The 19,785-nt window shown below is 39.3% G+C and overlaps 2 protein-coding genes across 4 annotated transcripts in view; both read left to right on the forward strand.

Moving 5' to 3' along the window:
* LOC126260047 (DALR anticodon-binding domain-containing protein 3) overlaps nt 1-7,462 on the forward strand; it is an 86,906-nt gene extending 79,444 nt beyond the window's left edge. For 2 of the 3 annotated variants that reach the window (XM_049957232.1, XM_049957231.1), the window contains exons 7-8: nt 1,120-1,262; nt 7,228-7,462. In XM_049957232.1, the coding sequence (XP_049813189.1) occupies nt 1,120-1,239 (120 nt within the window). In that variant the 3' untranslated portion in view covers nt 1,240-1,262; nt 7,228-7,462. The remainder of the gene's footprint in view (nt 1-1,119; nt 1,263-7,227) is intronic. The other variant, XM_049957233.1, reaches the window with a different exon arrangement.
* A 4,852-nt stretch (nt 7,463-12,314) lies between these two features.
* LOC126260867 (max dimerization protein 1-like) overlaps nt 12,315-19,785 on the forward strand; it is a 715,242-nt gene continuing 707,771 nt past the window's right edge. The window contains exons 1-3 of the mRNA XM_049958290.1: nt 12,315-12,482; nt 12,603-12,696; nt 12,937-12,966. Of these exons, the coding sequence (XP_049814247.1) occupies nt 12,428-12,482; nt 12,603-12,696; nt 12,937-12,966 (179 nt within the window). The 5' untranslated portion in view covers nt 12,315-12,427. The remainder of the gene's footprint in view (nt 12,483-12,602; nt 12,697-12,936; nt 12,967-19,785) is intronic.

A 19,785-nucleotide genomic window follows, 5' to 3' on the forward strand; every position in this document is an offset into this window, starting at 1 on the left:
CCGGGTTATCTGGATTCTTCACACTGACACCAACCTATCAGAACTCTGGAGATGGGAACCTGCCCTTCAATATATCCGCTCTTCCCGTTACCCACCAGGCTTCAACCTCCGCTAATTTCAAGTTGCCGCCCCTCGTACATCACTTGTCATTCAACATCTTTGCCTCTGTACTTCCGTCTCGATTGACATCTCTGCCCAACCTCTTTGCCTTTACATATGTCTGCCTGTGTCTGTATATGTGCAGGTGTGTGTGTGTGTGTGTGTGTGTGTGTGTGTGTGTGTGTACCTGTCCTTTTTTCCCCCCTAAGTTAAGTCTTTCCGCTCCCGGGACTGGAATGACTCCTTACCCTCTCCCTTAAAACCCACATCCTTTCGTCTTTCCCTCTTTCCTGATGAAGCAAGCGCTTTCTCGTTTGGTAGGTCACAGCATCTTTGTTTTTTAATATATTTATATATACACATACATTTACATGACCACAGTCTCCGGCTGTGGAGGCCACAGTGGGAACTCAGCCATAGTGTGGACTCAGCAGCCAGAGAGTGTGGTTATGGGTGTATGAGGTGCGTTTGCGCACGCATGCCTGTGTGTGTGTGTGTGTGTGTGTGTGTGTGTGTGTGTGTGTGTGTGTGTGTGTGTTGGCTGAAAACTCATTTTTGGACAGTCTTTTTGTTGCGCCTATATGCAGCTCGGCGTGTCCACAACATTGTTATTTCTTTGGATTAGATTTTGTTGGAGGCATCACTTTCATGCTTTCACTTGCAGGTCTCCCTCTCTGGTCTTTCAGTTCCTCCTTTAGGTTTTCTCTATTTACTGAGTCAATTTCTTTCTTGAGATCTACAAACACTGTATAGTACTTTCCTCTTTGGTGTCTGTGTGTCTTCTGTCTCGTCCATTATGTATTCCATTGCCAGTACCATACTCCTGCCCTTTATAAAGCTATGTATTTTTGAAATAGGGTCCTGTTATTACTGCACTAGTAATACTTTGTTTCAATTTTCATTTTAGCACTTTTGTGTGTTGCATGCTGACGTATTAGCTATAGTTTTGTTTTTCCCATTTTGCTTCTAACTGAAGTATAAAATTTCTTTCAGTAATGCATTTGAATTTTTTTCCTCCAGGAACCAAGGCAGCATCTGTTCCCTACCATGTGTGCTCGTATTTATTTACTCAAGGCACTTCAGATAACTCTCCAAAGCTCCCTCCACGTGATGGGTATAGACACAGTAAATCAAATGTAGCATGGTCAAGTGTCTTGTGAAAGGTAACAATCTTGAATTTTATATTTCCAACTATTACATACATGATTTGTGTGTGTGTGTGTGTGTGTGTGTGTGTGTGTGTGTGTGTGTGTGTGTGTGTGTAAGCATTTTAGTCCAGTTAAATGATTAAAAATGTTTGTCTGCTTATTACTCATTGCTTCCATCTCACAAATTTAAAAAAAACTGTGCTGATTCACTTGCCTCAAGTAACTAACTCTCCATGTTCTTGGTTGCAAATGTAGATATCTTTGTGAGAAGCTTGGCATGTGATTCACTGTATCTGTATATCACAGAATGTTATCTTGTGTAAACAAGTATATCACATTTTAAATCTTCGCCATTGGGCAGTGACTATACTGGTGTTGTTGACATAGAAATTGTGTGACCATTGCAGGGAAGAGGGTAGTAACTCAAGGTACACTCCATTATCACCACCTTTTCCGTTACTTGTAATTCTGCTGAGTATACTTAAAATCTTCAGGACTAGAGGACCATACCATACCATATCATACCATTCCTGGCACTTTATCTGCACCCCCCCCCCCCAAACACACACACACAAGTTACTTCTCTTCACAATTTGAGAGGTTCATTCTCATCCAAATCAATAATGATTTTGTAGATGAATTTTTTATTTTAATTATGCATTATTAATGCAATGTGGAACTTTCAAGAGGGGCAAAATTTGATATGGGATATGTGGTACATTAGACTTCAGTGCACCTCTATACTTTTTATGCTTGTAAACATTTGTGCAACTGTTAATTGGTGTTTACAACACAGTGCCTCTTCCAGTATTCACTGATGAAATGATGATTAAAATAGCTGTTTTCTTAACTGATAATATTAGGTCATCAGGTGGCCTTCAGTACATTATAAACTGATATTAGCTATTTGATTTTCTTGTTTGTTATTTTTTCATGCCTTGGTTATTTAAAAATGTTACTATGGCTGATATGTTCCCTGTACTCCACTGCACCAGTCTCGTTCTGCATTCGTTCCCTTATTGTAAGTGTGCATCTTACAGATTTGAAACCTGGGGCTCCATTACCAGAAAATGGGGTGAATTTGGAGTTTGAAAACAAATATTTCTGAAACCATTATAAAACTAGTATATTGGTTTTTCTTACAGAGAATGCGTAAAATATTTAATGTTTACTTTTTGTTCTAACAGATCAGATAATTTTAAAAAGAACTGTTAGTTAACTTCACCTCACCAGGGGGTGAATTTAACCAATTATCTGTTATTTGATAGTTACAGATTGTTTGAGACTAGGGTGAGTTTAATTGTTGTCAAACTTTGTGAATAATTAAAAATAAATTTGGCATGATAATTAAACATGAATACTGATTTCAGAGTATGATAAAGAGAAAGTTTAAGGGTAAAAAAAAGTGATTCCAAATTTGATATATGAAATTCCAAAGAAACACACACAAAAAATGTAGGCACTGTACTCTGAACCCTGACATCACATCTTAAAAAGGAAAATCCCACTTTCTTCCTGCTATTGGATTTGGCAAATTTCTTACAACTGAACCCTGGAGTGTGTCTATGTCATCAATTACATGCTGAACAGAGTGAGTCATTTTTATGAAGGAATGTAACATCTAGTTGTATTTGGCATTTTGTAAGAACTTTTCACATAGTGTTTCACTGTTTTCTTGTAACAGGAATGCAAAGGAATGTCTTTGCTGTATATCGAATATCCATGACGGAAAGCAGGAATCCCCAATTTGCACAGTTGAAATGTGTAATCAGTACATCAGTAGAGCCTCTTCTACATCTACATCTACATCTATATCTGTGCTCTGCAAACCACCATAAACTGCATGGCAGAGGGTACGTCCCATTATATCAGTTACTAGAGTTTCTTCCTGTTCCATTCACGTGTGGAACACAGGAAGAATGATTGTTTCAAAGCCTCTGTACATGCAGTTATTATTCTAATGTGTGTGATACATAGGGGGTTGTAGTATATCCATAGAGTAATAATTCAAACTTATTCTTAAAAATTTGTTAAGACTTTCTCTGGATAGTTTACGTTTGTCTTGAAGAGTCTGCCAGTTCAGTTCCTATGGTGTCTCTGTGACTCTCTCCCATGGATTAAACAAACCTGTGACTATTTGTGCTGCCTTTCTGTAAATGTTCAGAATTCCCTGTTAGTCTTATCTGGTACAGGTCCCACACACTTGAGCAATATTCTAGAATGCCACCTGAGTGATTTGTAAGCAATCTCCTTTGTAGACTTATTGCACTTCCCCAGCATTGTACCAAAGTCTACCACATGCTTTGCCCATGACTGAATCTATGTGATCATTCCATTTCATATCCCTAGAACCATGTATTTGTATGAGCTGGACGATTCCAACTCATTGATATTATAGTCATAGGATACTTTTTTTTGTGAAGTGCAAAATTATACATTTCTGAGCATTTAGAGCAAGTTGCCAATCTCTGCACCACAATGAATCCTTATCAAGATCTAAATGAATATTTTTACAGCTTCTCTTGCCACATTGTAGATAACTGCATCATCTTCAAAAAGTCTGATTTTTTTTTTTTTTTTTTTACTATTAATATAGGCTGTAAGGTCATTAATACACAACATGAAAATAAAGGGTCCCAACACACTTTCTTGGGACACACTCAAAGTTACTTCTACAGCTGACGATGACTCTCCATCCAAGATAACATGCTGTGTCCTCCCTAGCAAAAAGGCCTCAATCCAGTCACAAATTCCTCTTGATACCACATACGATGGTACTTTTGACAACAAGCAAATGCTTTTCGGACATCGAGAAACATTGCATCTACCTGATTGCCTTTATCCATGTCATGTCATGTGAGAAAAGTGCAAGTTGGGTTTCGCATGATTGATGTTTTCAGAATCCATGCTGGTTGGCATCGAGGAGGTCATTCTGCTCAAGATACCTCATTATGTTTGAGTGCTGAATGTTCTAAGATTCTACAACAAATCGATGTCAAGGATATTTCAGCTGTTTCTCAACACTACTAACACTAATACTTATTTCATTCATCTTTTCGGAGGTATGAGGATTAAATTGGAACATAAAACACAGTTAAGCATTTCAGCTTCTTTTTTTTTTTTTTTTTTTTTTTTTTTTTTTTTTTTTTTTTTTTTTTTTTTTCCTGTCTCATTCACTAGAGACTGGACAGTACCTTTGGTGCACCATCAGCCTTTTCATACGACTAGAATTCCTTTGGATTTTGTGAAATATCATTTGAAGATATTCTGTTACAATAGTCATTGATCTCTCTCTCTCTCACACACACACACACACACACACACACACACACACACACACACAGCATTTTTACACTGACAGCTCTTCTGATCTCAGCTGTATGACACAACAAACAGGACTGTGGCCTACATGACAAATTTGTAAGTTGGCATACAGACACTTGCAACAATGATTTCCTGAGTCCACTACTAGACTGTTACAGACAATTGTTGCTGCATGCACTTTGACACATTGTTTCTGCATTCATTACATCACTTCTTGCTGTATTTATGAACATTTGTATAGAAAAGAACTGCTTTTATATAAAAGAACTGCTTTTATATAAAAGAACTGCTTGAGAAAAGACAGTAGACCTCATTCCAGGTTTCTCAGGTGGTTGACTTCAACCTGATTTCACCAAACACATCAAAAGTTTTATTTGTGTGTATATAAATACGTAACTATAACAGATTAACTGATGTTATTACTCTAGTTGCTGCTGTGAAGTGTCAGGCCCAGACACGAGGTGGTGGTGGTTTTTTACAGTCAAGAATGAAAGTTATAGCTAATTAAAAAAGTTAAAAAGTCATCCTTTTTAAAATATTACAACGTTTGAACTGTAAATACGAGTATAGTAACTGAAGTAAAAGAATTTTTATCACCAATGCGTAATTACTTAACATAGAGTTTTTCTAATGTTTAGGTCAATTTCACCACAGTGGTCAATAATACCCAATTTGTCAGTACAGCTGAGTTTTTGTAACCTTAAGCCATTTGTCGGTCTGCTGGTAGTAAGTAGTTATTTTACCAGTCTCAGAATGGATTCAGATAGTAAGAAGTTGCCAGTTTCACCACATTGCCCTTTACTTTGCATAGTAAGTGCTGCAATTCTCTTCAAGGCACAATTATGTTACATTTGAGCTTTTGAATATACTGCCTTTTGCTTGTTTATTTATGTTTTTACACTTCACTATAGCTGTAAGGTGGATGTAATTTTCTTGATTGTGAGAAGCATAACTGCTTACATGCCTCCATAAATGTGTTTTTTACTGTAATTTTGTTGTCATATTCCTTGCAGGAGAAATATGTTGTGGGTGGAAAAATACTCAGATTCTGTAGACATAACCGGGTCTTTCTTAGGGAGCTTATCAGTTAAGATTTGCATAATTTCTGTTAAACTGTCTCACCAGTCAAAGAAGTCTATGCCTATTTGTGCTGCCCTTCTTTGTATAGTCTTGATGTCCTATTAGTATCATCGCCTGATACAGATCCCACAGAGTTAAACATTATTGAGTATAAGCCACATACAGTGAAGTGCCAAAGAAACTGTCATAGGCATGCTTATTCAAATACAGAGACAGAATATGGTGCTGTGGTTGGCAACTAAAAAGATTTGAATGAGTTTGAACTTGGTGTTATAGTAGGCACACGAATGATGGGACACAGCATCTCCGAGGTAGCAATGAAGTAGGGATTTTCCCTTACGACCATTTCATGAGTGTACCTGAATATCAGGAATCCAGTAAAACATCAAATCTCTAACATTGCTGCTGTTGGAAAAATATCCTGTAAGGATGGGACCGATGGCGACTGAGGAGAAGCATTCAACATGACAGAAGTGCAACACTTCTGCAAATTGCTGCAGTTCTCAATGCTGGGCCTTCAGCAAGTGTCAGTGTGTGAACTATTCAATGAAACATCATCATTACGGGCTTTGAGTCAAAGGCTCACTTGTGTGCCCTTGATGACTGCGTGACACAAAGCTTTACACCTCGCCTGGGCCCGTCAACACCGACATTGGACTGTTGATTACTGAAAACATGTTACCTAATCGGACAAGTCTCGTTTCAAATTGTATCGAACAGATGGACATGTACGGGTATGGAGACAACCTCATGAAACCATGAACCTGCATGTCAGCTGGTGGAGGCTCTAATGGTGTGGAGTGTGTGCTACTGGAGTGATATGGGACCCCTGATAAGTCTAGATATGACTGTGACAGGTGACACATACGTAAGCATCCTGTCTGATAACCGGCATCCTTTCATATTCATTGTGCATTCCGATGGACTTTGGCAATTCCAGCAGGGCAATGTGAACCCCAAACATCCAAATTGCTACAGAGTGGCTCCAGGGACACTACTGAGTTTAAACACTGCTGCTGGCCACCAAACTACCCAGACATGAACATTGTTCAGTATATATGGGTTGCCTTGCAACTTGCTTTTCAGAAGAGATCTCAACCCTTGGTACTCTTACGGATTTATGGACAGCCCTGTAGGATTCATGGTGTCAATTCCCTCCAACACTACTTCAGAAAATAGTCGAGACCATGCCATGTTGTGTTGTGGCACTTCTGCATGCTCGCGGGGGCCCTACATGGTATTAGACAAGTTTCTTTGGCTCTTCTGTGTAAGTGTTTTGTGGGTAATCTCTTTTGTAGACAAGAAGTGGTTTGCCATTAACATGCAGGTAATCCAAACTTACCATTTCTTTTTTCTAGAGCCAACCTTTTTTGCACTTCGTATCCCAACACGTTATTACTCCCAGGAACTTGACTTGTTTGATTCCTGTGGTGACTCATTAATCCTGTCATGAGAGGCAGTTATTTTATTTATTTATTATTAAGTAATAAAACATGTGTATTAGGTTTTATTTCCATGTAATTTTTCTGTCATAAAATATCTTATTAATGAAGGCAATTGGAACGTTTCTGTGCAGGTACCAGGAGAATATTTCAGAATTCAGTATTCCTCACAAGACTGCAACTGATGCACCAGTTTGTGATGTAGGATCATGTTCCTGCAAAATAGTTACCTGCTGTCTTATTCACAATATTATGTGAAGCTTGTTTTCTTATTACATGGTTCTGTTTTATAGTACTTGAAGAAAAGTGTAACATTGCTGTAATGTAATGATCAAAAATATATTTTTATTAAACTTACGTTAATTGACATTGACATTTTTCATTTTACTGATCAACTATATCAATTCATTGACCATTGTAAGTTATTTTGGTGTTCTTCTTATTATGTAATTCAACATTTACCACTCTCTTTGGCTTGGAATAAATTTCATTAATGTGTATAGGACAGAAAATATTATAATTTGTAGAAGTGTTACATTTTTGTGAAGCATTCCATCACTTTACATTCAGTTTTGTAGCAATTTGTTGCAAGTCTTATGACACTGCATTCCGAGAGATGTTTACCTCTTTGTTAGTTTCTGACAACTTCCTAGATCTCTCAGTGTCTCTTTCCGTATAGTTGTTTCATAAAATCAGGATTAATTTTGCCTCTGTTTGCTAATATTATTGGAAACAAAATCAGTAGTAGCCAAATGTGCACTGTGACCAGGGACTCATCAAATTCGCTTCTCTGATACTGTGGTTTTGTCAAGATTGAATCATTACTATGTTAGGATGTACAGAGAGGCCATAGAAATTCAAAACCTCAAAAATAACTTTAACAGAAAGGAAGAAGGATTGAATATAATAGAGGGAAACATTCCACGTGGGAAAAATATATCTAAAAACAAAGATGATGTGACTTACCAAACGAAAGTGCTGGCAGGTCGATAGACACACAAACACAAACATACACACAAAATTCAAGCTTTCGCAACCAACGGTTGCTTCGTCAGGAAAGAGGGAAGGAGAGGGGAAGATGAAAGGATGTGGGTTTTAAGGGAGAGGGGTAAGGAGTCATTCCAGTCCCGGGAGCGGAAAGACTTACCTTAGGGGGGAAAAAAGGACAGATATACACTCGCGTTCACACACACACATATCCATCCGCACATACACAACACAAGCAGACATTTGTAAAGGCAAAGAGTTTGGGCGGAGATGTCAGTCGGTTAGACAAGCTGTGGCCTTAGTACTAAATATAGGTCCATTATACATGTTGTCACAAATCCAGTACTAAATAAAGCTCCATAAAACATGTCACAAATCCGCAAGCTTAGGTAGCACTCTGATGATGATGTCACAAACTAACCATTGTTTGTATATGTATAAACAGTTTGGTTTGCTGAGCTTTTTTGCAACTATAACTACTTTCTGAGCTGTTATAGCCTGCAAGGCCATATAATAAATATCATCAAAAACCCAAATACCAACTGTGAAAGCCTGAATTGTTTGATAAAATTTTACCTCATTTTTTCATTGCATTTCTCTTATTTCTAAGTGTTTTTTCAACAGGCTGAAACTAGTTTTGAAGTGTAGAAGTAACTGAATGTAAGTGGTAATTACTTAGTTCAGTTTTGTAGGGTGCTCAAAAATAAAATCTCTGTTCACAAGGAAATGTAAGTGCACAGTTTTGTTATCTCCACAGTCTGAAATGGGATGTACTTGTTCATGAAATATTCCAGTTATCTGCCTGTACATGTATCAACGAGTTGCTCTTAGAAGGCTAAGTTCACATGACAGTGATCTGATGTGGAGTTTCAAATTGCACGTTCAACTTACAACTGATCATATGAGCATGTGCTGATGCAATGTTCACGTAAAGAATCTCTAGAGGCAAACTAAAGTGTTGTGGTGCATAAAGACAAAATTTTGAGACAGTGAGGTTGGCAAGGATGGCTTTTGATTTTCTGTGAGGAAAATTAAAATTTAAATGAGGGAGAAACTTCATCATTAACAAGCACACTTTTGTTCATATCATATGATTTACCTTCATTAACAAAATAGTTCATAAACTTAGCCTAAACATTATTTGCTGGTGAAGTTGGTCATCCATTGTGGATAGCTGACAGTTAAATATCTGGTTTTTCATAAGTCAACTGCTTTGTGTCGTAAGTTTCGTTAAATTTTCTGTCAGCCCAAATGTTCACCTATGATCCCATAAGGAAGTGCTATGTAGTGGCTTTATGTTATAGGCCTTTGTTTCAATGTATTCTAAGATTTTCCTATGAATTTTTCATATAGAATAGAATCTCTGAAAATTTCTGAGTCACTGTTTTTTTCCGCAAGTGCAAACATCTACTCGGGGAAGTGACAAGTCACATAGTGCCAACAGCACTAGAGAAAAAACACGTTTATAAGTGAAGTGTAAGTACTTGAATGTTCTGGATTTTGTAGGAAGACATGTTTACCATTGAGAGCCCCAATGGAGTGAGGAAACATTGTGTACTGTTGTAGTCCCTGAGATTTTCAATCATTTTTTTCTTCATCTGATGGTAGCATCATAACATCTTTTAATTTCATTCAGGTAAGTTTGCATACTTGAAAAATTATCCAAGATATACTCACTTCTACAATTTTATGTGAATAGTGTAACTCCACCACAGAACAAGCACACGCAAGATATCTGAAACCGATCGGAGAGAGTACCTGCAATTACTAACATGCTCTATTGTTCGTCATTTGATGTCTTTTGAAATACGATCACACGCCGGCATGTGCCAGTGCACATTACACTTGAACATATCCCTGAACATCTACTCTGGCATATCTTTGGCATACAGTTAGAGTAAAAGAGTCATTTTTACAATTTTACTGTGTGAATGAACAGACAGAGGTCAATTTTGTAAAACTTTCTTATGCTTGTGAAATAGTCAGAAAAATGAGACCTATGTATTAAGTATGATAGTTATCAGGTTTAATGCTGAAGTGTGTGACAACATTGCTTCTACTGTGTGTCACTGTGTCCAAAACTCAAAGCAGAAGTCAGTCTTCATGCCATTCTAATGTTGACTGATTTCTGAAGGTATGGATTCCTAAATTCTGCTGAAAGAAATGAAATCCCTGTTAATGCGATTTCATTTAATACAAATATCTATTGTTTCTTATTGACATAACAGAAATAGGAAACTGAAGACATACATCATAAGATATTCTGTTTTAAGACACTGCTCTGCTATCACTGATTTATCGATATGACAGGACCAGGCCTGTATGTGATTTCACATTGCGTAAGTGAAGTTTTAAAACTCAGACTTAGTTGTTACTTTAGAACAGTTTCCATCAGTAACAATGGAAAGACATTTGGCAGTTGTCCCATTGAGATGATGTAAGTAACATATCATGATCCAGTATCAGATAAGAGAGATACTTATCCAACAGATCTGCTGGAGAAGATTTAATGGATTGCAACTAGCATACTGGTCAGTGTTAATGAAAAGAGATATGAGAGGGAAAAAATGGAACTTCAGGAATTATTTTATCATGTATTTGAACGAGATTGGAAAGCTAAGTTACCAGGAAATACGTCGGAGTGAAATCACTTTTCAATGGCAACAACCCAACTTCATGATCTGGTGTTTACTCTGCTGGGTGCTGGTGCAGATGTCCCAGGTTTGATTTCTTATCCATAGTTTTCTGTGAAAGATATAACAGGATTCTATCTGTTTCATTAGATGATTTGACTCTTTATTTGGATATTGTCAATTATGTGCATGAAAATTTTGCATCCTAATAAGAATTTAATGATGTAACAGGATTTGAAGTGGTGAGTTAAAGTACAGTATTACAATTTGGTAACACCTGTCCAGTATGGAAACTCTTATCATTCTTAGAACCTACTAGGAAGATTGCCATTAACATGTTTTCATATGTTGGAAGAAACAAGGAAAGTAGGATTGGTATTGACCAGAAAATTAACAAATTCAGTATCCTGGTGGAAGTAAGGCAGTAACAGTATTGAGTAGAAACTGTTAAACTAGTTTACATCTCAGTAAGAGTTTTTGGTGCTACTGGCTTGGGCTATTGCCCCATATCTGTTCACACTTTGTCGGAACTTATTTCTTTTATAGTGACTAGCTGAGAGACTGACTCAACATAGAAAAAATAACAAATTACGTGGTCACAGACCAAAGCTGAGAAAGCAGTTTTTAAATTGAATTTTTAAGTCATGTACTGCGATGTTAGTTGTTGCTTTCTCTTATTATTTTTGTCTGCCATCTTTAAGTGCACCTGTCTGGGTAGAAGTGTGTTCATGTAACCAATTCCGGGACGGGGGAGGTGTGCCGGCCCAAGGTCAAATCTGCCGGTGGATTAATCGCAAGGGGATCAGTATGCCAGCCAATCTGTCTGTCTCATTTATACACTGTTTCCCCACTATCCCGGTAGGTGAACACCATGCTAGTTCCCATGTTCTTACGTCACATACACACTGAGCAGACATTTGAACTCTCTCTCACACATTAGCCCACAGTATTTACTCTGTGCAGATAGTTTGTTTGGGTCTACTGCTTCTGCCCTTTTTTTGGGGGGGGGGGGGGGGGGGGGAGTGAACAGGAGACCGACGATCGTGGAAGAGTAACAATGTTTTGCTTTTTATGTAAACATCAGCGTTAATCACTTAGAAATTTATGCTGTTGGTATTCTTCCTGCGATTTCTTTCGTAGACAGTTAGCACATTTGGAGACGAAGTGAATTACGTGTGGATTCGGTTACGCTAACAGACCGTGATAATTAGTGACTGCGATGGTGCAGAGAAATTCGCTGCGGAACGGTAAGTAGTGTGTACGTTATAAATATCTGGAGTAAGAAAAACAGGGTTTTGGCGATGAGAGCCGTATAAGAAAGGCAGAGATCACGCGAACGCTGTAGTTACAGAAACTAATAACATCATGATGAACACTGTCTCATTATTTTTATTTTTGTTTGCATGTTTTCACTCGTAAACTCCCCGTGCTGCCGCAGCTGTTTGTTTTGTTTTCGAAGCATGAAATTCACGTGACTACCCAGCAGTTGGTAGCTCTGAGACACCCAGCGCCATTGGCTGCCGGTGTGACGTTGTATTACGTCAGACCAATGGGAGCTCACGTTGAATGTGGCCTGTGTGTTGGAGCCTGTTCGGGTTTGACATCAATAAATGCAGGAGTGAGTTCGTAGGGAGTGGACGTTTCTCGTTTGTTAGTCCTTCGCGTTTGTATTATATTCGTCTTCTTTTAGTATTTTACTTTAAATCGACTAACTATGAGCATCGCTGCGCTCTTAGAAGCTGCGGAGTACATTGAGAGGCGAGAACGAGGTAATAGTGTAATGTTTATATAGAGTTGTGTGGGCTGAATCCACGTCAACATGGCTCCCATGTCAGTTGTTAACCTGGAAATCAGCTGATTTTGACTATCTTTTCTTGCCTATTTCGTAGAAGCAGAGCACGGATATGCTTCAACACTGCCAATGCCCGATGATCTCAGGAGCGTAACGAAAAGGCCAAAGACAAAGAAATCTCAGGGAAGCAGGTAAGCGTGTGTTGTTCATTAAGTCGATAAAAGTCAACGAAAAATTGTCTGTTTCTTATTTTGTAGAGCCAGTTAGGTCATGAAACTTCTGATACGTGTCGTGTAAAAAATTAGTAAAGAGTTCTTCGTAATATTTCGTTCTTACGAGCATTATAACGATGAGTTTCTTTGTTTACACATTACAATTTAATCGAAATGTCATTATTACGACGTGATTTCATCGTATTCTTCGGTTTTCAGGACGACACATAACGAATTGGAAAAGAATAGGTAAGTGGAAACCACATTACGCCATTTTAAAGCTCATTATTTGGTAATTATCGGTTTGCGTGTGATCTCTTGCTACGATCCAATAAGTACGATACCTGGCAATGAAAGAAGTCATGTGTGTTTTGTTTGTGGTGAATTTAGTGAAATGAGTAGTGAAAGTGAAATACCCGACAGGATTATTCGGATATTGTTACTGCGTGGTCGATTTGATTGCGGTAGTTTTGTAGCTACGTTTCCGGTGTTGTTGTTGCTGTAACTGACGAAGCACATTGTTAATGTCAGCTTTGCATGGGCGGTTGCAATTGCAGTGCGCCATTTCCGTTCTAATATTTTCTTACAATTGCTGGTACCTCATTGTTAATGTGTATTCCCCATTATGAGAACGTAGGTGCTTCGTTTAGCAAGTTTTCTCTGTAGCCCTAAGGCCTATGAATATGAGTGTAAGAGATGAAGTTGAATTACTGAGTTTTCTTCCGTGGGGCATGTTTCTTGCATTCTTTAAGCTTCAGTGTGTGGGTGCGAAAGTGATCGTGACTAGCGAGTTTACTCACTACGTGAGTGATAGTAACTTAGATCACGTTAATAACAAAATTGTAATTTAGACATGTTCGTGCTGCAGTGTGTAAGACATCTGAGCCGTGTACTGTATTGTCAAGTTAATCTGATCAGTTTCAGATGATGGTTAAAGTACAGAAACGTGATGTAATTAAAATTGTCTCAGTATCCAGCATTCGGTTTCTGATCGTCGCCATGCGACCACCCTGTAAAGCGCTTGTGATACTATTTCGTTCCTGTGGATTATAATTCCATTTTACGAGAGTGGTGTGACCCCGTTGCAGCACATGTCTCACATCGTTGATGATTTTTCTTCCGTTCTTCGGAAGCTGAAGTCACTTGGTGACCCCGTTCGATTATAATCATTAATGTATTTTGACAGCATATTAAAACTTTCTGGTGGGTTGACAGATTACGCTAAGCGAATTGTATAACACGTACTTTAAATTATAGTTTATTTTTAAAGAATGCTATCGTATTGTTGCACGTATAAAGACACACAAAGAAAAAGAACGCAGTGGTGGGGAAGAAAAGCACAATTGAAGATATACATGTTAGTTTATGAGATGTGATGTTCGAAGAAGCGTCATGCTCTTTATGCATAATCTCAAGTTGAAGGATGTTGACTTGCATATAAGAAAATCACTATAATTATAGGGAACTGTTGTTGTGTGCATTTTATTTTCAGTGACTACGAATAAGTTTTTGCGGAGTAGCGACGATGGATTCCTTGGAAACATTTTCGAATGTGCTCTAGGGATTTTGAGTGATACGAGTTACGCAAACTTGATTTAGCTCGTGGCCGGGTCCATACTTTATGGTATAAAACAGGGTGGCGTGTGAAATAAACTTATTTTGATTGATTATACATTTCCACACGTTTTTTATATCTAGCCGAAAAGGCTGCACTGCTATGAATTGAGTTAGGTACGCCAAAAAATTGCTGCCATGAAGGCTGCATCAACTATTGTGAACATAGTGTTTTATTTCGTTACACTTTTAATACATCAGTGTTTTCCCCATTGGAGACGTTGCGTTCGTTCTCTCTCTCTCTCTCTCTCTCTCAAAAAATATATATTTTAATAGTTCCAAATCACTTACATTCATTAATTTTTAATTGTGATTAATCGAGACGAATAACGAAACAGTCCAGAATAACGACCAAGCCTCGGACTGACATGCGTGCCATCTTTGTTACCTCAGGCAACAAAATAACACTTTTGTTAAAATGCAGTGACCGAATAATTCATTCTACATTGTCAGTAGACATGTGTAATCACTGCATATGGTGATTTTTTTGTTTTCCTTAATCAACAATGAAACGTTTCACTTCCTTAACCAATATTGCTGTTGTACGTAAGCAATTTTGAATTTTTCAATGTAGCTATGTCGCTGGCCGTTATAAGCGGCAGAAAATTAAATTAAAATCCAGGAATATTTAGCGATCTAGTGAATAGTAAGAAGGCATTCGGAAATGTACGTGAAAGAGCGAAGGATCCAAAGAAGCACGTTCTGACGCTGTATAGGTTAGCGAGTCAGCACGATGGTATAGCCGTATCCATGACAACGATAGAAGCGCGCGCGCGGGCATGCCACCAGCTGATGCAGCGGTCTTGCGCGCTGTGTCGGTCGATAGGCGGCTGTTCGCTGCCACCTGTGCGCTCTTAACTGGCGCGCGCGGTCCGCCTGGCAACAGGGCGGGAGCGGCGAATCTCACCCGAAACCCGCAACAAAGACTGACCTCGACCTAGCGTCCGCGCAGGAGCCCCGCCCCCCTGCGCTGGAGCCGGCGCGCGCGCACTGCGTCCCGCTGGGAAGGCGTTTGTTTTCGGCGCGAACCGTGTGCTGCTCAGTTAATGTTGTGGATACCCCCAGCGGCCTGTCTGGATCTCACCTGTGAAGTGATGAAGTACAGCCTTCTTCGTAAGATGATCATCTTGCGAAACAGATGGAAGCATATATTAAATGGCTCATTTAATAGAAAGCGCTTAATTAATCCACGCCGTACCTCTAACAATAAATCTCCCTCCCTCCCTCCCGCGTGCGGAATCTTTTCAGTGCTAAATTATTTCCAATTCAGGCAGTTAAAACCCTATCCAATATCAGGAACGCAGATTCCAAGCCTGACATGAATTTACAGTTGATATGTTATAATTCGTTGAACATATTTGGAGGAGTCAGTGTGACATTGAATTTGTGAGTCAGTTTGTGAAGCGTGTTTAAATTGGATGAGGAGCTGTCATAGAAAAATCCCGGTCTTGTTTGGCCTTGATCAACGCAGTGCTAACGCTGCCAAGAGTCATTTCATTTAATTAATTTAGTTGGTGTTAATTAAAACTACCTCTTAACCAAGCATTGGGAGCACACTAATATTGGGCTTGTCTTTCATTTGGATTCTTTCCCCGAGATCGGTAGATACATCTTCAGTGATGGGCGCTGTGTTTTAGTCTGCAGTACAGAAACTGGTTTCCTTCTGTTCGGTGTCGCTAGTGTCTTAGATTTACAGTCATTGTAGATATTTTTCCATCGCCACACTGGCGTGCATCTGTTCAAACTGGTTGACTAGTAAATTAACTCTCTAGACAAATTAAGACGATGAACCGACTAGAGATCAAACGTGACTCTGATGACAATGTAGTTGTAATGTCAGAAGAATTAAACGAATTCACAGTGTATTGCAGTGATATGTTGCTAAAATGTCTATTTCGCCCTTGAAAGAGACGCACGTTAGGTTTTCTCGTGTAATGAACGTTTTGTTTCTTGTTTGAGTCTGTTAGTTTCATTGTATCACGTTACTAGGTTTCAGGTTGTTGTGGCCGAGTTTAGGCATCAAGGAACTTGTACGTCTGTACCGTTCACTCCGCAAGTAGTGATATTTCATTTAAAAAAAAAAAACAGGAATGTTTTTGAATTGTGTAACGTGAGCGTACATCGTTTATATGGAAGGTTAAACTTACATGTTCCCCTACCTTAAGTGAATGAAGTTTAGATAAAATCTGCCGCGTCTCTGCACCAAAACAGTCGTCTCGAGTGTCTGGTCGAAAACCACAGAGAACAAATATCTAGATGGCGAATTGAACTCCGGATCGTCTGGGAACGAGTTCAATGTCTCATCCACAGCCTCACCTCCTCCATTGTACGGAAAATACTGAAATGACCTTGTTCAAGGTGTTCTTTCCTTTTATTCATCTTTCCTTTTTTTTTAACTTATTTAAGTGGGGATTACACCGTCGCAGGGAGACGTTGGTATTGTACACACACACACACACACACACACACACACACACACACACACTTACTGCGTTCCGTTTGCTTAGTATCAGTTGTAATGTAAGGCTGCGCGAGCTCGCATCAAGTTTTCAGCAGTTAACTTTGCTGGAGGTAGTCACTTGCTGTTGTGTGTCCGTGGAGGAATTTGTTAGAGGTGGCACGTTGCGCAGTCTCTCCTATCCGGCGTAATCTGCCCGCCCGGTATCGACCGGCTGCCAGTATGATTCATCTTCTCGCCTGCCCCTCACGAGGCCTTCCGTGTCACACAGTTGTTTCCGGTGCACTGAGCGCGGCTCCCCACGTGGCAGCACCTCCAAAAGTCTAAGGAACAGCGCCGCAGCCGCACGTATAACTTAAGCCTGAATGATCAAGCCCTTCGTGCAAGCATGCTTGACCAATTGTGCGATAATTTTGCGATAGTATTACGGCTGTTCAAGCAGCTTGATCAATTTTCCGTCATGCCAACGTACTGAACATACCCGAGCGCGTATGCCGACTATGAGTAGGTATGAGTGAGCAGTTGTCAGGCTATCTTAATAAACATACTGTTTAAATTTCGGTACTGGCCAGCTCGTAATATGGATGACATATTATGTCCCCAAGATAGTGTGAAATCAATCGTAAATGAGTTTAATAAGGACATAATATCGAATCAAATTATGTATCACATGTCTTTCCGCAATAGCTGACGAAATTGCGTTAACTGCAGGTCGTCTGCCATTACGCCATAATTCTTCTTGTCTTTTCAGCCCTCTGAGTGCTACGCCATGTCATCTATCTGCTTTACCCTGCACCCAGACTTCCAACGTAATCCCAGTATTCCCGCATTTGTTTCCTACGCACTTCCTTCCTCACTGCAGTTGAATATTTTGCCGCCTTTTTCAAATATTTTTAACCAAAGTACTCTTTGAGTCCCGTCGTGAACGGAATGCGTTTCTGTTATCTCCCAGTGTTATCCTCATTACTTGCAGGCGCATTTCTACCTCTGTGAACCACTCCCCTGTGGTGTTCTTGTTGAGAAATTAGCGAGACAGTTTCCTCAACCTTACAGTTCTCATACGTGCAATGTTGTTACAGAAAACAATCAGCCCTCCTCATACAATGGTACTTTTGCCCGCAGTTTCTTTCTAAATATGTGTGAAAGTCATTATTGTGTCGCCTTCATGATTGTTTTCTTTGGCTGGACCTAGGATTCTCTAATATTAAAATTTCTCCGCCCCTTTCATTTCCCCTTCTACTTCTACGACTCTAGGTGCTGAGTTGATGCTATAAATAGTTTTCTCGAAGGAGATTTGGGATCCCGTGTTTGATGCGTGTCTTACGTTCATTGATTTGTTCTGTAGCTCTTCTAACGAATAATAAACGTTTCGTATTCGTGGGGATCCACAGCCTCCAGATGTTTAATAAACGTAAGTATGGTCCGTAGTAGGCTGTATTTAATCGTGCGATAAGCTAATTTCGGCTACTTGACAATGGAAATTGGTCGAAATTAGCTAATCGCACGATTAAATAAAAAAATCACATTACAGCGTACTACGGAACATGTTTATATTCTTAAAATAAGAAAAGAATACGGTCATCTGCAGTCTCTTAAGCAGTCAACTGTAAAATTTGTTTCAACAGGCAACCGTTACGCCCTTTTCAATACCCTTCCTACCCAATAGTTTTCGCCACTGGCGGATAACTTCCTCGAGTCGCCAGTTGAAAAAGTAGTGTCTCGCCTCCTTACCTAACTCCCGTCCCGATTTCAAAAGTACAGTATCTTTAATCTCACCTAATTTCACTTCGGAGGTGGCGGATAATAGTCCTTGTTTCGATTCTGTCCATTAGAAATGGTTGGCGAAAGCCTGCGACTGTGAAAGAGGGGTTTGTTTTCAAAATAACTTTTCTGCTACTAGTCAAAATTTTCTTTGTTTTTTCACTATGCGCTTCGGGAAATGATTCCGATTTTCAAGTGCGTCTTTTCGTGTGTTCATTTTTAAGTGATGTCTCGGATGTGAGGTGCTGCGTTTTCTGTTGTCTTTCCTGCAATATGTAAAAACTCGCGCAATTTTTAAATGATGGTGATCTCTATACAGGGTGTGTCAGAATGATGTTTTAAAAATTTTGGGCAGATTCCTTACACCAAAACAAGAAAAAATTGTCCCGTAAACATGGGCTGTAAAATGCATACATTCAGAGCTACGAGCACTTCTCTAGTGGAAGAGATGTTTCACTGTAGCGAAGATGAGCGAGTGCTCAACTCTTAAGGTACGCACTTTAGCGCCCATATTTACTGGACATTTTTTCTCCTCTCAAAATATGGAAAGCAGAGAGCTTGCGGTAGAAGAGCTGTAGTTCACAGTATCGAAGACGAACAGGTGCTCATAGCTCTTAGAGCCCCTGTTTTCTGGACACTTTTTCCTGTTTTGACGTAGGCAATCTGTTCCCAGTTTTAAAAAACGTCATTCTGAAACGTCCTGTGTAGAAGTAACGCCGAGTTCGGAAAGCCGCTTTACGTAATTCCACTTGTGAAAAACTCCCGCACAATTCTGTGTACAGCAATGTGTGTGTGTGTGTGTGTGTGTGAGAGAGAGAGTACTTGCCGCTCTAATTCTTTTAAGAAAGCGCATAACCGTTTTGTTATCGACGACAAGTTCTTTCCGCATGCCCAGAAAAATTGTTAGATGAATTAGATCGTAAGCCTTTTTGATTACTGAATGTAAATATTTCTGTAACTCATCTGGAATAGCCAACGCCGGGTTCAGAACTACGTCTACCTAGGCGTAGTGAAAAGGCAGTTACTGTCGGTCACAACCGAGCACTAAGTGATGTAGTCTCTTATAATTTATTTATGGCTGATTTCGGTTTATCGTCTGTGTGAAGTTATCACTGACAGTTGCCCCACACTATGGTACAGCGTCTTATCTGCTGCTCCCATTCTCTTAACAAATGCATTCTGTTCTTTTTTTCTCCGTTATTTCCCTGATGCTATAGACATGTAATATATAAACA

This window comes from Schistocerca nitens, chromosome 5 (assembly GCF_023898315.1).
Source record: "Schistocerca nitens isolate TAMUIC-IGC-003100 chromosome 5, iqSchNite1.1, whole genome shotgun sequence".
In the NCBI taxonomy this organism is placed as follows: Eukaryota; Metazoa; Arthropoda; class Insecta; order Orthoptera; family Acrididae; genus Schistocerca; species Schistocerca nitens.